This window comes from Uranotaenia lowii, chromosome 1 (genome assembly GCF_029784155.1).
Source record: "Uranotaenia lowii strain MFRU-FL chromosome 1, ASM2978415v1, whole genome shotgun sequence".
Taxonomy (NCBI): domain Eukaryota; kingdom Metazoa; phylum Arthropoda; class Insecta; order Diptera; family Culicidae; genus Uranotaenia; species Uranotaenia lowii.
The window spans coordinates 15541984-15554631 of NC_073691.1; the positions used below are offsets into that span (position 1 = coordinate 15541984).

Here is a 12648-nt window from a genome sequence, read left to right on the forward strand (position 1 = left end):
AAATCTCTTATAGACTTTGAACTTAAAAGTACTCCAATATTAACGCCTTAGATAAATCTCAAAAATATTGAAAAACATGAGCAATTCACCAGTCGAAAATTGCTCAGATCATCTCCCCCTCGAAATATCGCCAAAAAATTCTGAATTCAAAGTTTTAGATTTTTCCGGAAAACCAGAAATATTGAAAAAAGAATTTCAAAATTATTTTAATCGTTCTAAGCATTTTGTTGTAGTCATTCATTGCAAAACAATAAAAGTTGAAGACACTTCACGGTGTGTTTCGTAGAAGGACTTAAAGAAAAAAAAATACAGTAACGCTAATTTTTGCATGGGTAGAAAGTAGAGCTTCTTCCGGTTCATTTTCACCGAAAATTAAAATATTTTGTCGGTGACCCCCCATACAAAATATTTTTTTGAAAATTTTCTATTTGAAATCTTCAAAAAATAAATATATTTTGGGTTTTTTATAATTACAGAGGAGCTAATTCTCTAAGTTTTAACTTTTAATACTTTTAAATTGAACTCAACAATGTCATTAAAAACTTTGAAAAATTTTCAAATTTTTTTTAAACTAGTTACAGAGCTGTTTAACATAAAAAATGCTTAAAAAGTATCTTCGTATCCTAAATTTTTTTTAAAATTGGCTGGCAAATCCTGTTAGTAGTCTGAGAGGGTCAAATTATCTGAAATTATTAGAATTGTCTAAAATAATATGAATCCATTTGAATCCATAATTTTTAGATTTTTTTTTTGTGGCAACACTGGAGGAAATTTTATTGAAAAAAAAAAGCTCAATGATTAAGAAAATTAGTAAACACTAGGAACCGCTCTAATTTTTTTATGATAACTCTTATCGTAATGCGATCAGGAGTAGAAACGTTTGCCTTAATTAAAGCTTTGAAAAAAATTTAACGATAATGAATATTGGAAAGTTAACGATATGTTAAAAAACATCTTTGATGAGAAATCCGTTTTTATACTTCTCCTGAGTTAAATGTCTCAAAATTTCAATCGCACTTCAGACTCAATGCAAATCGCTACAGCAGTTCAATCTAGCTTAAATTTTGCTTGTTTCTATCTTTTGATACAATTTTCATTAGAAGCCTGGAGTTTGCTTTAACCTTTTTATTTTCATTATTTTTAGCCCAAGTTTTGTAACCCTGCTGCACTCTGTGATTCTTCCATTTTATTCAAAGAGCTAGCATTACTGTTAAGATTAAATAATCTTAGCTTCCACGATTTCCAACCCACTATATTATTTAAATCATCTCTTAAATTCATTGTTTTAAATAAAATTTTACAGTTTTTTGGAAATAAATTTATTTAATGGATGAATCTAGTCTAAAACTGTGATAAATTTGGATTTTTTCTAAAAAAAATGTATTTCAATCCTTTTGTCGATTTTACATGTACAAAAATTATCAGTGTTGTTGGCAAAAGTGAATTGCAGATTATCGATGGCAAGCTAGCCTGCAGCACGTCAGATTCATCATATTTTGTTCATGCCTCACTTATTTTAATTATTCTACTGTACACTGAAGGTCTCTTTATTAATAAATAGAACTTTATCTGTGATAGAACCATAATGAAGTATTTATGTTACAGTAAAACAATCATAACTTCTACAATTGTATACCAATTATGGCAAAAAGTATAGAAATCATTGATTTGAATAAACCATAGAAATCCATAAAAACAAAAAAAAAATAAAACGCATAAATCAGGTCCAAAACTGTCGATAAAATAGAAATTTCTCTAGAAAAAAAATAGTTTTTCATCGTTTTGTTGATCATGAATATGAAAATATCGGCAGTACTTCAATTCTTAAGTAAAAATGAAGTTCAAATGATTAATAGAAAATTTATTCACCATCAATATGTGAAAAAGAAATTTAAAATAGATGTTACGTAGCGGAAGATAAGCAGATTTCAGTGCAAGTACTTTAACTTTTAACAATATTTTATTGAAAACTGGTCTTCTTAGATATGTTTAAACCTAATATTTATCTTTAAATTTATTTTAAAAATGCCGTAAACGAGTGAAATCATCAAAAATTAAATTTTTGTTTTCAAAAGTGCATACCCATATGCACCAGAGCCTGCAAATATTGTGGAAATATTGCAATGAACAATTTTGAAAAAAAAAATATTTTTAGTATTTTGTTGGAAACCAATCAAATGGTGTTGGACTGTTCTTATTCATGTATCATAACATTTTTTTAACCAGAATTAGTTCTCCAAGATACACACACACAAATATAAATTCATGTTACATTTGGATAACACCAATAATAACAAGGATATTCCAAATATTAAAATTTAAAATAAAATGTTCATATAAAAATAAGTTTTTCAGGAAGTCCAAATCACTTATCTTTCCAGGCGTTGACATTTTTTATTGTTTCAGAATGACAAAATATTTCAGTAAAAATAAAAAAATAAGTTTTTCTTGAAAAAAGTTACTATTCCAATGCACTGGAATAAATTTACAGGTAATAATTTCTAAATATGGACTACAAATCTTCAAAAAAAAAACAAAACGTATGAGGACTCACCGACCAAATATTTTAATTTTGCCTGAAAATGATTCAGAAAAGGCTAAATTTTTCATTTCTGAAAAAATTAGAGTTACTGTATTTTTTCCTTTAAACATCTTCTATAAAAGCACCGTGACTTGTTTGTGAATCATTCGCTTCGAAATGCATTTTCTATGGAAGTTATGAGAAAATAATGAAATTTTCCATCCCTCATGTTTATAATTTTCAGGTACAAAATGCACCAAGACATAATCCTAAGATTTTATTAGAAAAAAACTGATTATCATTTTTAAACGTAAAAACTCATGAAATTAGCCAAGGCATTTGAAATTTTGTTTTAGAACTGATGACTTAAATTTCTGTTTTTTTTTTCATATCATTATCAAACAAGTTTTACCGTTTTCCAGTTTAACAATATCATTTTCAAAATCTGTCATTCCGACTCAATGACTCAATAATGTTTCGCAAGAAAAAGAAATCACTTACCGTGCAATCACTGTCGCCGACGTAGCAAAAATCGCCGGAAACCGAGGTCGGTACCCAGAGATGGTCCCCGGAGACGGCATTCTCGCTCCAATCCGGCGTACAACGGATTTGCCGCCCGTGGGGATCGGTGCTAGATTTTCTGAAAGAAAATAAACCAAGAATGAAACAAACATTAAAGTTACTTTATGGGTGATTTTCTGTTTCGTCTATTGCACTGTTTTTGTTGTTGTCGATCTAATGTCATTCATGCCGAACATTTGCGGGGTAATTGAATGTTGCGCGAATATTATGCGAAAAATCCCCGTCTTGGGGATTCATGAATGGAAGAGATGCTTGGGGTAATACCTACCCCTAATGATAATTTACGTTTTGAGCCCTCGTGTTTCTTCCGTGAGAAAAAGGCAAAAAGCGTGGGTGTTGTCGGAGGCCCATAAAACGGATGATGTGGCTCCGTGGAATTCAACAGGCTCGAAAGTTCCGCCCGAATTCGCGGAAGGTCATAATTCTGGGGGTAAGAATCATTTTACGAATTCTGAACAAAAAGCGCCGGAGCATTATGAGCATTTTCATTCAACATTTTTCTCGCTGTTTTGATGCTGCAGCAGCAGGAACAACACATTGCGGTGTGTTGTGCTTGCTCCCTAAACATTTAGGATAAAGAGTTGAAGAAAAAAGCGACGACGACGACGAGTTTTCATTTAAGCATTTAAAAATTTATGACTTCATAAATAGCGCATTAAACTCTGAGGGCTTTTGGGCCAAATGGGTTGAAAGGGAATTTCCGTTGGAGGAATTAGCTTTTAATCAAAGCTTATGGTTGAAGGAAGGTTTGAAACAAATGTTGCAGGGATTACGCTTTTCTTGAAGATTTTTAAGCATGGTCCCCTGTAAGAAAAATTCGAAAATTATATATTTTGTGAATAATTTTGTGCACATTCATTCCTTGTCAATTTCTAATTTCCTTCAATAGAAAAAAAATTTTGAATCATATTTTAATGTTTTCGAGACAGTGTTGACAATTTTAAAAGATTTGATGATTTTGACAGTTTTGACAATTTTGACAATCTTGACAATTTTGACAATTTTGACAATTTTGACAATTTTGACAATTTTGACAATTTTGACAATTTTGACAATTTTGACAATTTTGACAATTTTGACAATTTTGACAATTTTGACAATTTTGACAATTTTGACAATTTTGACAATTTTGTCAATTTTGACAATTTTGACAATTTTGTCAATTTTGACAATTTTGACAATTTTGACAATTTTGACAATTTTGACAATTTTGACAATTTTGACAATTTTGACAATTTTGACAATTTTGACAATTTTGACAATTTTGACAATTTTGACAATTTTGACAATTTTGACAATTTTGACAATTTTGACAATTTTGACAATTTTGACAATTTTGACAATTTTGACAATTTTGACAATTTTGACAATTTTGACAATTTTGACAATTTTGACAATTTTGACAATTTTGACAATTTTTACAATTTTTACAATTTTTACAATTTTGACAATTTTGACAATTTTGACAATTTTGACAATTTTGACAATTTTGACAATTTTGACAATTTTGACAATTTTGACAATTTTGACAATTTTGACAATTTTGACAATTTTGACAATTTTGTCAATTTTGACAATTTTGACAATTTTGTCAATTTTGACAATTTTGACAATTTTGACAATTTTGACAATTTTGACAATTTTGACAATTTTGACAATTTTGACAATTTTGACAATTTTGACAATTTTGACAATTTTGACAATTTTGACAATTTTGACAATTTTGACAATTTTGACAATTTTGACAATTTTGACAATTTTGACAATTTTGACAATTTTGACAATTTTGACAATTTTGACAATTTTGACAATTTTGACAATTTTGACAATTTTGACAATTTTGACAATTTTGACAATTTTGACAATTTTGACAATTTTGACAATTTTGACAATTTTGACAATTTTGACAATTTTGACAATTTTGACAATTTTGACAATTTTGACAATTTTGACAATTTTGACAATTTTGACAATTTTGACAATTTTGACAATTTTGACAATTTTGACAATTTTGACAATTTTGACAATTTTGACAATTTTGACAATTTTGACAATTTTGACAATTTTGACAATTTTGACAATTTTGACAATTTTGACAATTTTGACAATTTTGACAATTTTGACAATTTTGACAATTTTGACAATTTTGACAATTTTGACAATTTTGACAATTTTGACAATTTTGACAATTTTGACAATTTTGACAATTTTGACAATTTTGACAATTTTGACAATTTTGACAATTTTGACAATTTTGACAATTTTGACAATTTTGACAATTTTGACAATTTTGACAATTTTGACAATTTTGACAATTTTGACAATTTTGACAATTTTGACAATTTTTACAATTTTTACAATTTTGACAATTTTGACAATTTTAACAATTTTGACAATTTTGACAATTTTAACAATTTTGACAATTTTGACAATTTTGACTATTTTGACAATTTTGACAATTTTGACAATTTTGACAATTTTGACAATTTTGACAATTTTGACAATTTTGACAATTTTGACAATTTTGACAATTTTGACAATTTTGACAATTTTGACAATTTTGACAATTTTGACAATTTTGACAATTTTGACAATTTTGACAATTTTGACAATTTTGACAATTTTGACAATTTTGACAATTTTGACAATTTTGACAATTTTGACAATTTTGACAATTTTGACAATTTTGACAATTTTTACAATTTTGACAATTTTGACAATTTTGACAATTTTGACAATTTTGACAATTTTGACAATTTTGACAATTTTGACAATTTTGACAATTTTGACAATTTTTACAATTTTTACAATTTTGACAATTTTGACAATTTTGACAATTTTGACAATTTTGACAATTTTAACAATTTTGACAATTTTGACAATTTTGACAATTTTGACAATTTTGACAATTTTGACAATTTTGACAATTTTGACAATTTTGACAATTTTGACAATTTTGACAATTTTGACAATTTTGACAATTTTGACAATTTTGACAATTTTGACAATTTTGACAATTTTGTCAATTTTGACAATTTTGACAATTTTGTCAATTTTGACAATTTTGACAATTTTGACAATTTTGACAATTTTGACAATTTTGACAATTTTGACAATTTTGACAATTTTGACAATTTTGACAATTTTGACAATTTTGACAATTTTGACAATTTTGACAATTTTGACAATTTTGACAATTTTGACAATTTTGACAATTTTGACAATTTTGACAATTTTGACAATTTTGACAATTTTGACAATTTTGACAATTTTGACAATTTTGACAATTTTGACAATTTTGACAATTTTGACAATTTTGACAATTTTGACAATTTTGACAATTTTGACAATTTTGACAATTTTGACAATTTTGACAATTTTGACAATTTTGACAATTTTGACAATTTTGACAATTTTGACAATTTTGACAATTTTGACAATTTTGACAATTTTGACAATTTTGACAATTTTGACAATTTTGACAATTTTGACAATTTTGACAATTTTGACAATTTTTACAATTTTGACAATTTTGACAATTTTGACAATTTTGACAATTTTGACAATTTTGACAATTTTGACAATTTTGACAATTTTGACAATTTTGACAATTTTGACAATTTTGACAATTTTGACAATTTTGACACGTTACTAATTTTAAGGATCTTATAGATTTTGATTTCGTTAAAACTCACCTAAATCTCGCCGGAAGCAAAGATCGATCCCGATATCGAATGGCCTTCCTTCTTCCAGACCAACCCCGATAAAATTTTCTCCCATTGATCAAACTTGTAGTTAGCCCTACACTTCCACCCTCACGAATCAACAAGCTGGAACTTTCCCGTCGGAAAAGTGGCATCGACAGACTTCTTCTTCCATAGCTCAGAGCCTTGGCCGGAATAATCGAAGCTGCGGTGTTCATCATCACCAAACTGATTCCGGCCGGGGACGTAGATGGTCCCAAAACTCCAGCGGAGCCCCCCGGACAGCTACAGCTACGTCGATAAACCCGAGCACTACATAGAGGTCGATGCCGGATACTGGTTCCGGAACACTTCCTTCGAACTAGACAACTGCCCACGACGGAAACGGAACAAGCCGACCGGGCCCAACGACGAGCCCGAGATGGCCATCCTACCGGAAGGTTTTTCTTCTTCTTCTTCCGTTTCTTCTTTTTCCAAAGGAAATTTTCCGGATTAATCCCCGCGCGACTGATCGATGGAAATGGATTACCCTGACAAGGGAAACAGATCTGACTTGCCGTTCCACTGATAATCACCATATTTTGTTTGTTTATTTATTTATTTTTTTTTAAAATTTAATTCACTGGTTCAATTTTTTTTGTCAACTGTAGTTTGAGAAGCAGGCACGCTAAAATCACAGCCTGGCTGTGAACTGTTAAAATTATTGATTAGGAAAATAGATTTAATGAATATTTGCCAACTTTATGTGTCACACGAATGTAGTCGCGAGCTTCCGTTCGAAAACTGTCATTCAAACTGGCCAGGGAACACAGTCCTGAGGCTTGACCGTGTGGTCGGGCCCATAATGGTTTCGTAATTAGAGAGTTCATTCAACAGCAAGAATATCAGCAAAAAAAACAAGGATAGGTCCCCTACTTGTTTTATGGATTGCGTGGTTAGTAACGCAGAGACTGACTAAATTACGAACCAGAAAGTGGGAGGACATTGTAAGTCAGACAGACATTCAAATGGTCACAATTCCCTTTGGACGACAGTTTCTAATACCTTCTATTTCATTCTTCAACCATGTAACGTGAACGGATTGACAGTTCTGAACCATATAGCTGTCAAAATTTACGACAATATAATCCAACTGTGCCGCCTACCATTAGGGTGGTAACTCATATGACATTTGAGCAGACATCGGCTTGGTTCTGTTCCGGGTACGTTTTCCTCCACCTGGCCCGACTTCATTTTACAACTGGTGGTTTTGGTGGAAATGTTACATTCAATATTGATTTTGGTTTGACTGACCGACCCAGACCAGACCAACTGAATAGGTTTGGAAGGTAGCATGTGGAGGGGACAACCCAATAAGTACGTATTCTGTTAAAAGCTAATAACCGAGACAACATACAAAGTGGGGTGGTTTGCAACTTTGTGTTACGTGTTGGTTTTAATCCTTTGGTAATCGGTCTAGTTCTGACGCAGTAGGAGTTGATTATTCGAGATCAGTGTGTATATTTTCGATTTGTATCTTTTTATTGAAAAAAGTAATCGGATTTCTGCTTGAGAATCAAATACAGACATTTCAAAAACCAAGCCTCAAAACCCACTGTTCTAAGGTCGAATATCCGAGTCCAAAATAAAATAGATACTTATTTTAAAATAGACTTAGTCGATTTGGGACCATTTTTACAAATTCTTGAGGAATTGAAACTGAAGTCTTAACTTCACTTGCTTCAAAACTCATCCATGATTTTTGGCAGAATTTTGTAAGTAACGTTTACATGAGTAAATTTAAATTTTTATAGGAAAATTGAATATTTTTTCACTGAAAAAACAATAACATTTTTGTTTCATCTTTGGATCCTAGCTTGTTCATGGTTTTTGTACCAGTTTTTAAATTCTTTAAAGAAAATTTTCCGCTAAACAAATTTGTCGAAGACCGTAACTTCGTATCTTATTAGGCAATAAAGTCATTAGCGATTTAACAGGGGTATGTCTTTCGGCATTGAAAAACAAAAAAATCATTTGACATCACTGCTAGTGCTTCGTGAAGTACTGCATGAAAAGTTGTCATGCAATACCTCGCTAGGCACCCAGCAGTGATGTCAATTGAATTTATTGTTTTTCAATGCCAAATGACTTGCTCCCATTCATCACCTGGTAACGTTTTTGTCTAATAAGAAACGAAAGTTGTTCAGCGGATAAATTCCTTTAAAGAATTTTAAAATTGGCATTAAAACCATGAGCAGGCTCGGTTCTGCAGGAGAAACAAAATTGATAATGACTTCTCAGAACAAAAAATTCATTTTTCCTATACAAACCTAAAAGTTTAAATTTATATGTCAACAATACTTAAAAATTATTCAAAAATCAAGGTTGAGTTTTGAACCAAGACGAAGCTTTTTCGACCCCAGGGTTTAAGAAATTCAAAAATGACCCCAGTCTAATGTACAAGTTGCTACGGACTCAACTGAGATTATGAATGCAAATTTTGGTGGCTTTTCAAAAAAATATATGAATAGGTTCTTTAAGTAAAAAATCAAATATAAAACTTAAGTCTGAAAATTGTATACAATAAATAAAAAATCAATTCTAAACTAGCTGTTTAGCTCTATACTTCGAGTGCAGATAAAAATATCAGATTTCAAGATTTGCCTAAACTTCAAGATTCGGATTTGCTTAATTTAACCACCAGATATGATTTTCAGGACAAGAGACGAAAGGATCGAGATTAATGATAAATATTTGAAAACATGAAAAGGAATATGTACCTTGATAAACCGAACCCCGAAATATGAAACTCGTTTCCCAGAAAAAAATCAAGTATGAGTTCACAGGTGACAATAATCAAGACTACCAAAGGAAGATTGATGCAATTTTTCACGCTGTTTTGCTTTACAGTTGCTTCTGCCATTTCTATTCTGATATTTGAAATCCTTTTTTCACGGTCGCCATGAAATGGAGAAAAAAAATTACCATAAGCAGCTTCCGTGCGTTAGTTTACTTTTGCTTTAAAATTATCGAGTGGTAGAGCATGGTAGGAGTTTTTAAGGACGAATTTTGTTTTTATTTTTGAGTCAGGGATCAGGGATGTTGTCGTGATTATTAAACATATTAAGACAAAAATTTGCATAATTTTTGTTGTGTTTTTATTTTATTAGAAGGTAGGTTAATCAATCTCATTTTTTATTTTTTATCTGAAAAACACGATAAAGGGTTGCCACACTGTCACTCAGGCCCGTGCGAAGGACTGATTCTTGAATGTGGGGAGGGGGGATGTTTTAGTTTCGAAATTCAAATTATGCAAGAAATATTTAATAACAGTACCAAAAATGCACTATAAATATGGAAACCGATTTCTCAAGTCATTTCCTTACTTATGAGTCATGTCAAAAAAAAAAATCCTGATATAATTCAGAATAGTTAAAAATCAAAGTTTCAATTCAATGGTTTTTCCGGTAAGTTACCAAAAAAAATTTAAGTCCGTAATCTGAAAAAGAAGTTTTAGGTCAATATTTTCGAAAAAACCAGAAAACGAATGCGAATTAGAAATTAATATTAATCCAGAATTTAAAGCTTCGTACAGCAAAAAAACCAATGCACAGAAATAGAATACATAAAATAAAACACCAGATTTAAAAACCAATTTAATGCTAATTCTAAAAAAAATTCAGATCAGGTCAGAAATTAATCATGATTAAAATAATATTTAATCAAGATTTGAAATGTCAATTATCGAGAAGGAAAGAAAATCTTGCTAAATTGAAGAGAAATTATTCAAAACGCACAGATTAAGGTTGCCAGATTTTTTTCGGACCAACCGGGCAATTTTATATAAAAATCTGGCAAAATTCGAGCATTCGATATCAAATTAAAATTCAATCCAGACAATATCTGGGCAAACTTTCTCAAAACTCAGAAATTCCTCAACAAAAATCAAGAAAAAAATGAAAAAAAATGTTTTTTTTTATCAAAACTCATTAACAGATTTTGAACCGGCTTCCAAAAAACCTTTCATGATTATTGTTTATTAAACTTGCTCAGAAAATTTCTTTTGGGAGGTGTTCGTTGTTCATTTTTTGTTTAATTTGCCAAATAAAGTGAATAAATCCGGGCAAAATCGGAGCATTTTTCAATGAAATTCGAGCAACCGGGCCGAGCAAATTTGGTATTAAATATCTGGGCACACCCGGATAAAACCGGGCAATCTGGCAACCTTAGCATAGATATTGATTAAATTTAATCTGATAAAAATGGAAATATTTAATTTAATGTTAACAGAGTCAGTGATCAAAGTCAGAGATGAAATTCAACTTTATATTCATGTTCTTACAGTTAAGTATCGGAAAATGTTCATGTTTGATAACTTAAAAATTAGGAATTTCAGGTTGCGACTTGTAAATATTGAGAGCACAAAGCATATACTAATTCAATTAACATTGCACAACAAAATTAACTCTTAAAGATGCTATTTAGAATCGTTTTTCAAAATTCTCATAGAATAATTGAAAAATCATGATAGAATTCTAATAAAAAAAAAATTAAAATAATAAAAATATGTCAATCGTTTAGGTATAAAACTGTTGAACTAACAAATCTACATGAAAGTTAAAACTGATTCTGAAATATTTTACTATAAATACTTTATTCAATTAAGAAATAATATTTTGATGATGATGATGATGATGATGATGAATTATCGAAAAAAATTAAATTCTTCAATTTTTCAAAGATTGGAATAACAAATATTTTTGACATTGCTGGAGAATGTTAAAAAAATGCTTTTATTTCATTTAATAGATTTGTTGACGTCTGTTAAACGATTACATTTTTGCTTGAAAAAATATCTAAAGTTAAATTTAGTTAATACTTACTGAAAAAATCTTGAAAATTCTATTCCTTTATAGAATTGGAAAAATGAACCAAATAGATATGTAACATTACTAGTTTTTTTTTCTGCAGGAGTAAAAATTAATTGTGGTCTTGAAAAATGTTGATATATACCGTCATTTAATTTTTTTGATACGTTTGAAAGTATTGTCAGAAAAGCGCAGAATTTTTATGAACATTTTTAACCTACTTTCAAAAGTTTTAAAGCCCTAAAATTGATAAAATTGATAAAATTGATGAAATTGATAAAATTGATAGAATTAATAAAATTGATAAAATTGATAAAATTGATAAAATTGATAAAATTGATAAAATTGATAAAATTGATAAAATTGATAAAATTGATAAAATTGATAAAATTGATAAAATTGATAAAATTGATAAAATTGATAAAATTGATAAAATTGATAAAATTGATAAAATTGATAAAATTGATAAAATTGATAAAATTGATAAAATTGATAAAATTGATAAAATTGATAAAATTGATAAAATTGATAAAATTGATAAAATTGATAAAATTGATAAAATTGATAAAATTGATAAAATTGATAAAATTGATAAAATTGATAAAATTGATAAAATTGATAAAATTGATAAAATTGATAAAATTGATAAAATTGATAAAATTGATAAAATTGATAAAATTGATAAAATTGATAAAATTGATAAAATTGATAAAATTGATAAAATTGATAAAATTGATAAAATTGATAAAATTGATAAAATTGATAAAATTGATAAAATTGATAAAATTGATAAAATTGATAAAATTGATAAAATTGATAAAATTGATGAAATTGATAAAATTGATAGAATTAATAAAATTGATTAAATTGATAAAATTGATAAAATTGATAAAATTGATAAAATTGATAAAATTGATAAAATTGATAAAATTGATAAAATTGATAAAATTGATAAAATTGATAAAATTGATAAAATTGATAAAATTGATAAAAT

The 12648-nt window shown here is 28.8% G+C and overlaps 1 protein-coding gene across 3 annotated transcripts in view; it reads right to left on the bottom strand.

The window, feature by feature from the left end:
- The window catches only part of LOC129758459 (eye-specific diacylglycerol kinase), a 164024-nt gene that overhangs the window by 119453 nt on the left and 31923 nt on the right, over positions 1 to 12648 (bottom strand). For all 3 annotated transcript variants that reach the window (XM_055756072.1, XM_055756147.1, XM_055755994.1), the window contains one exon: positions 3023 to 3161. In XM_055756072.1, coding sequence (XP_055612047.1) covers positions 3023 to 3161 — 139 coding nt within the window. The remainder of the gene's footprint in view (positions 1 to 3022; positions 3162 to 12648) is intronic.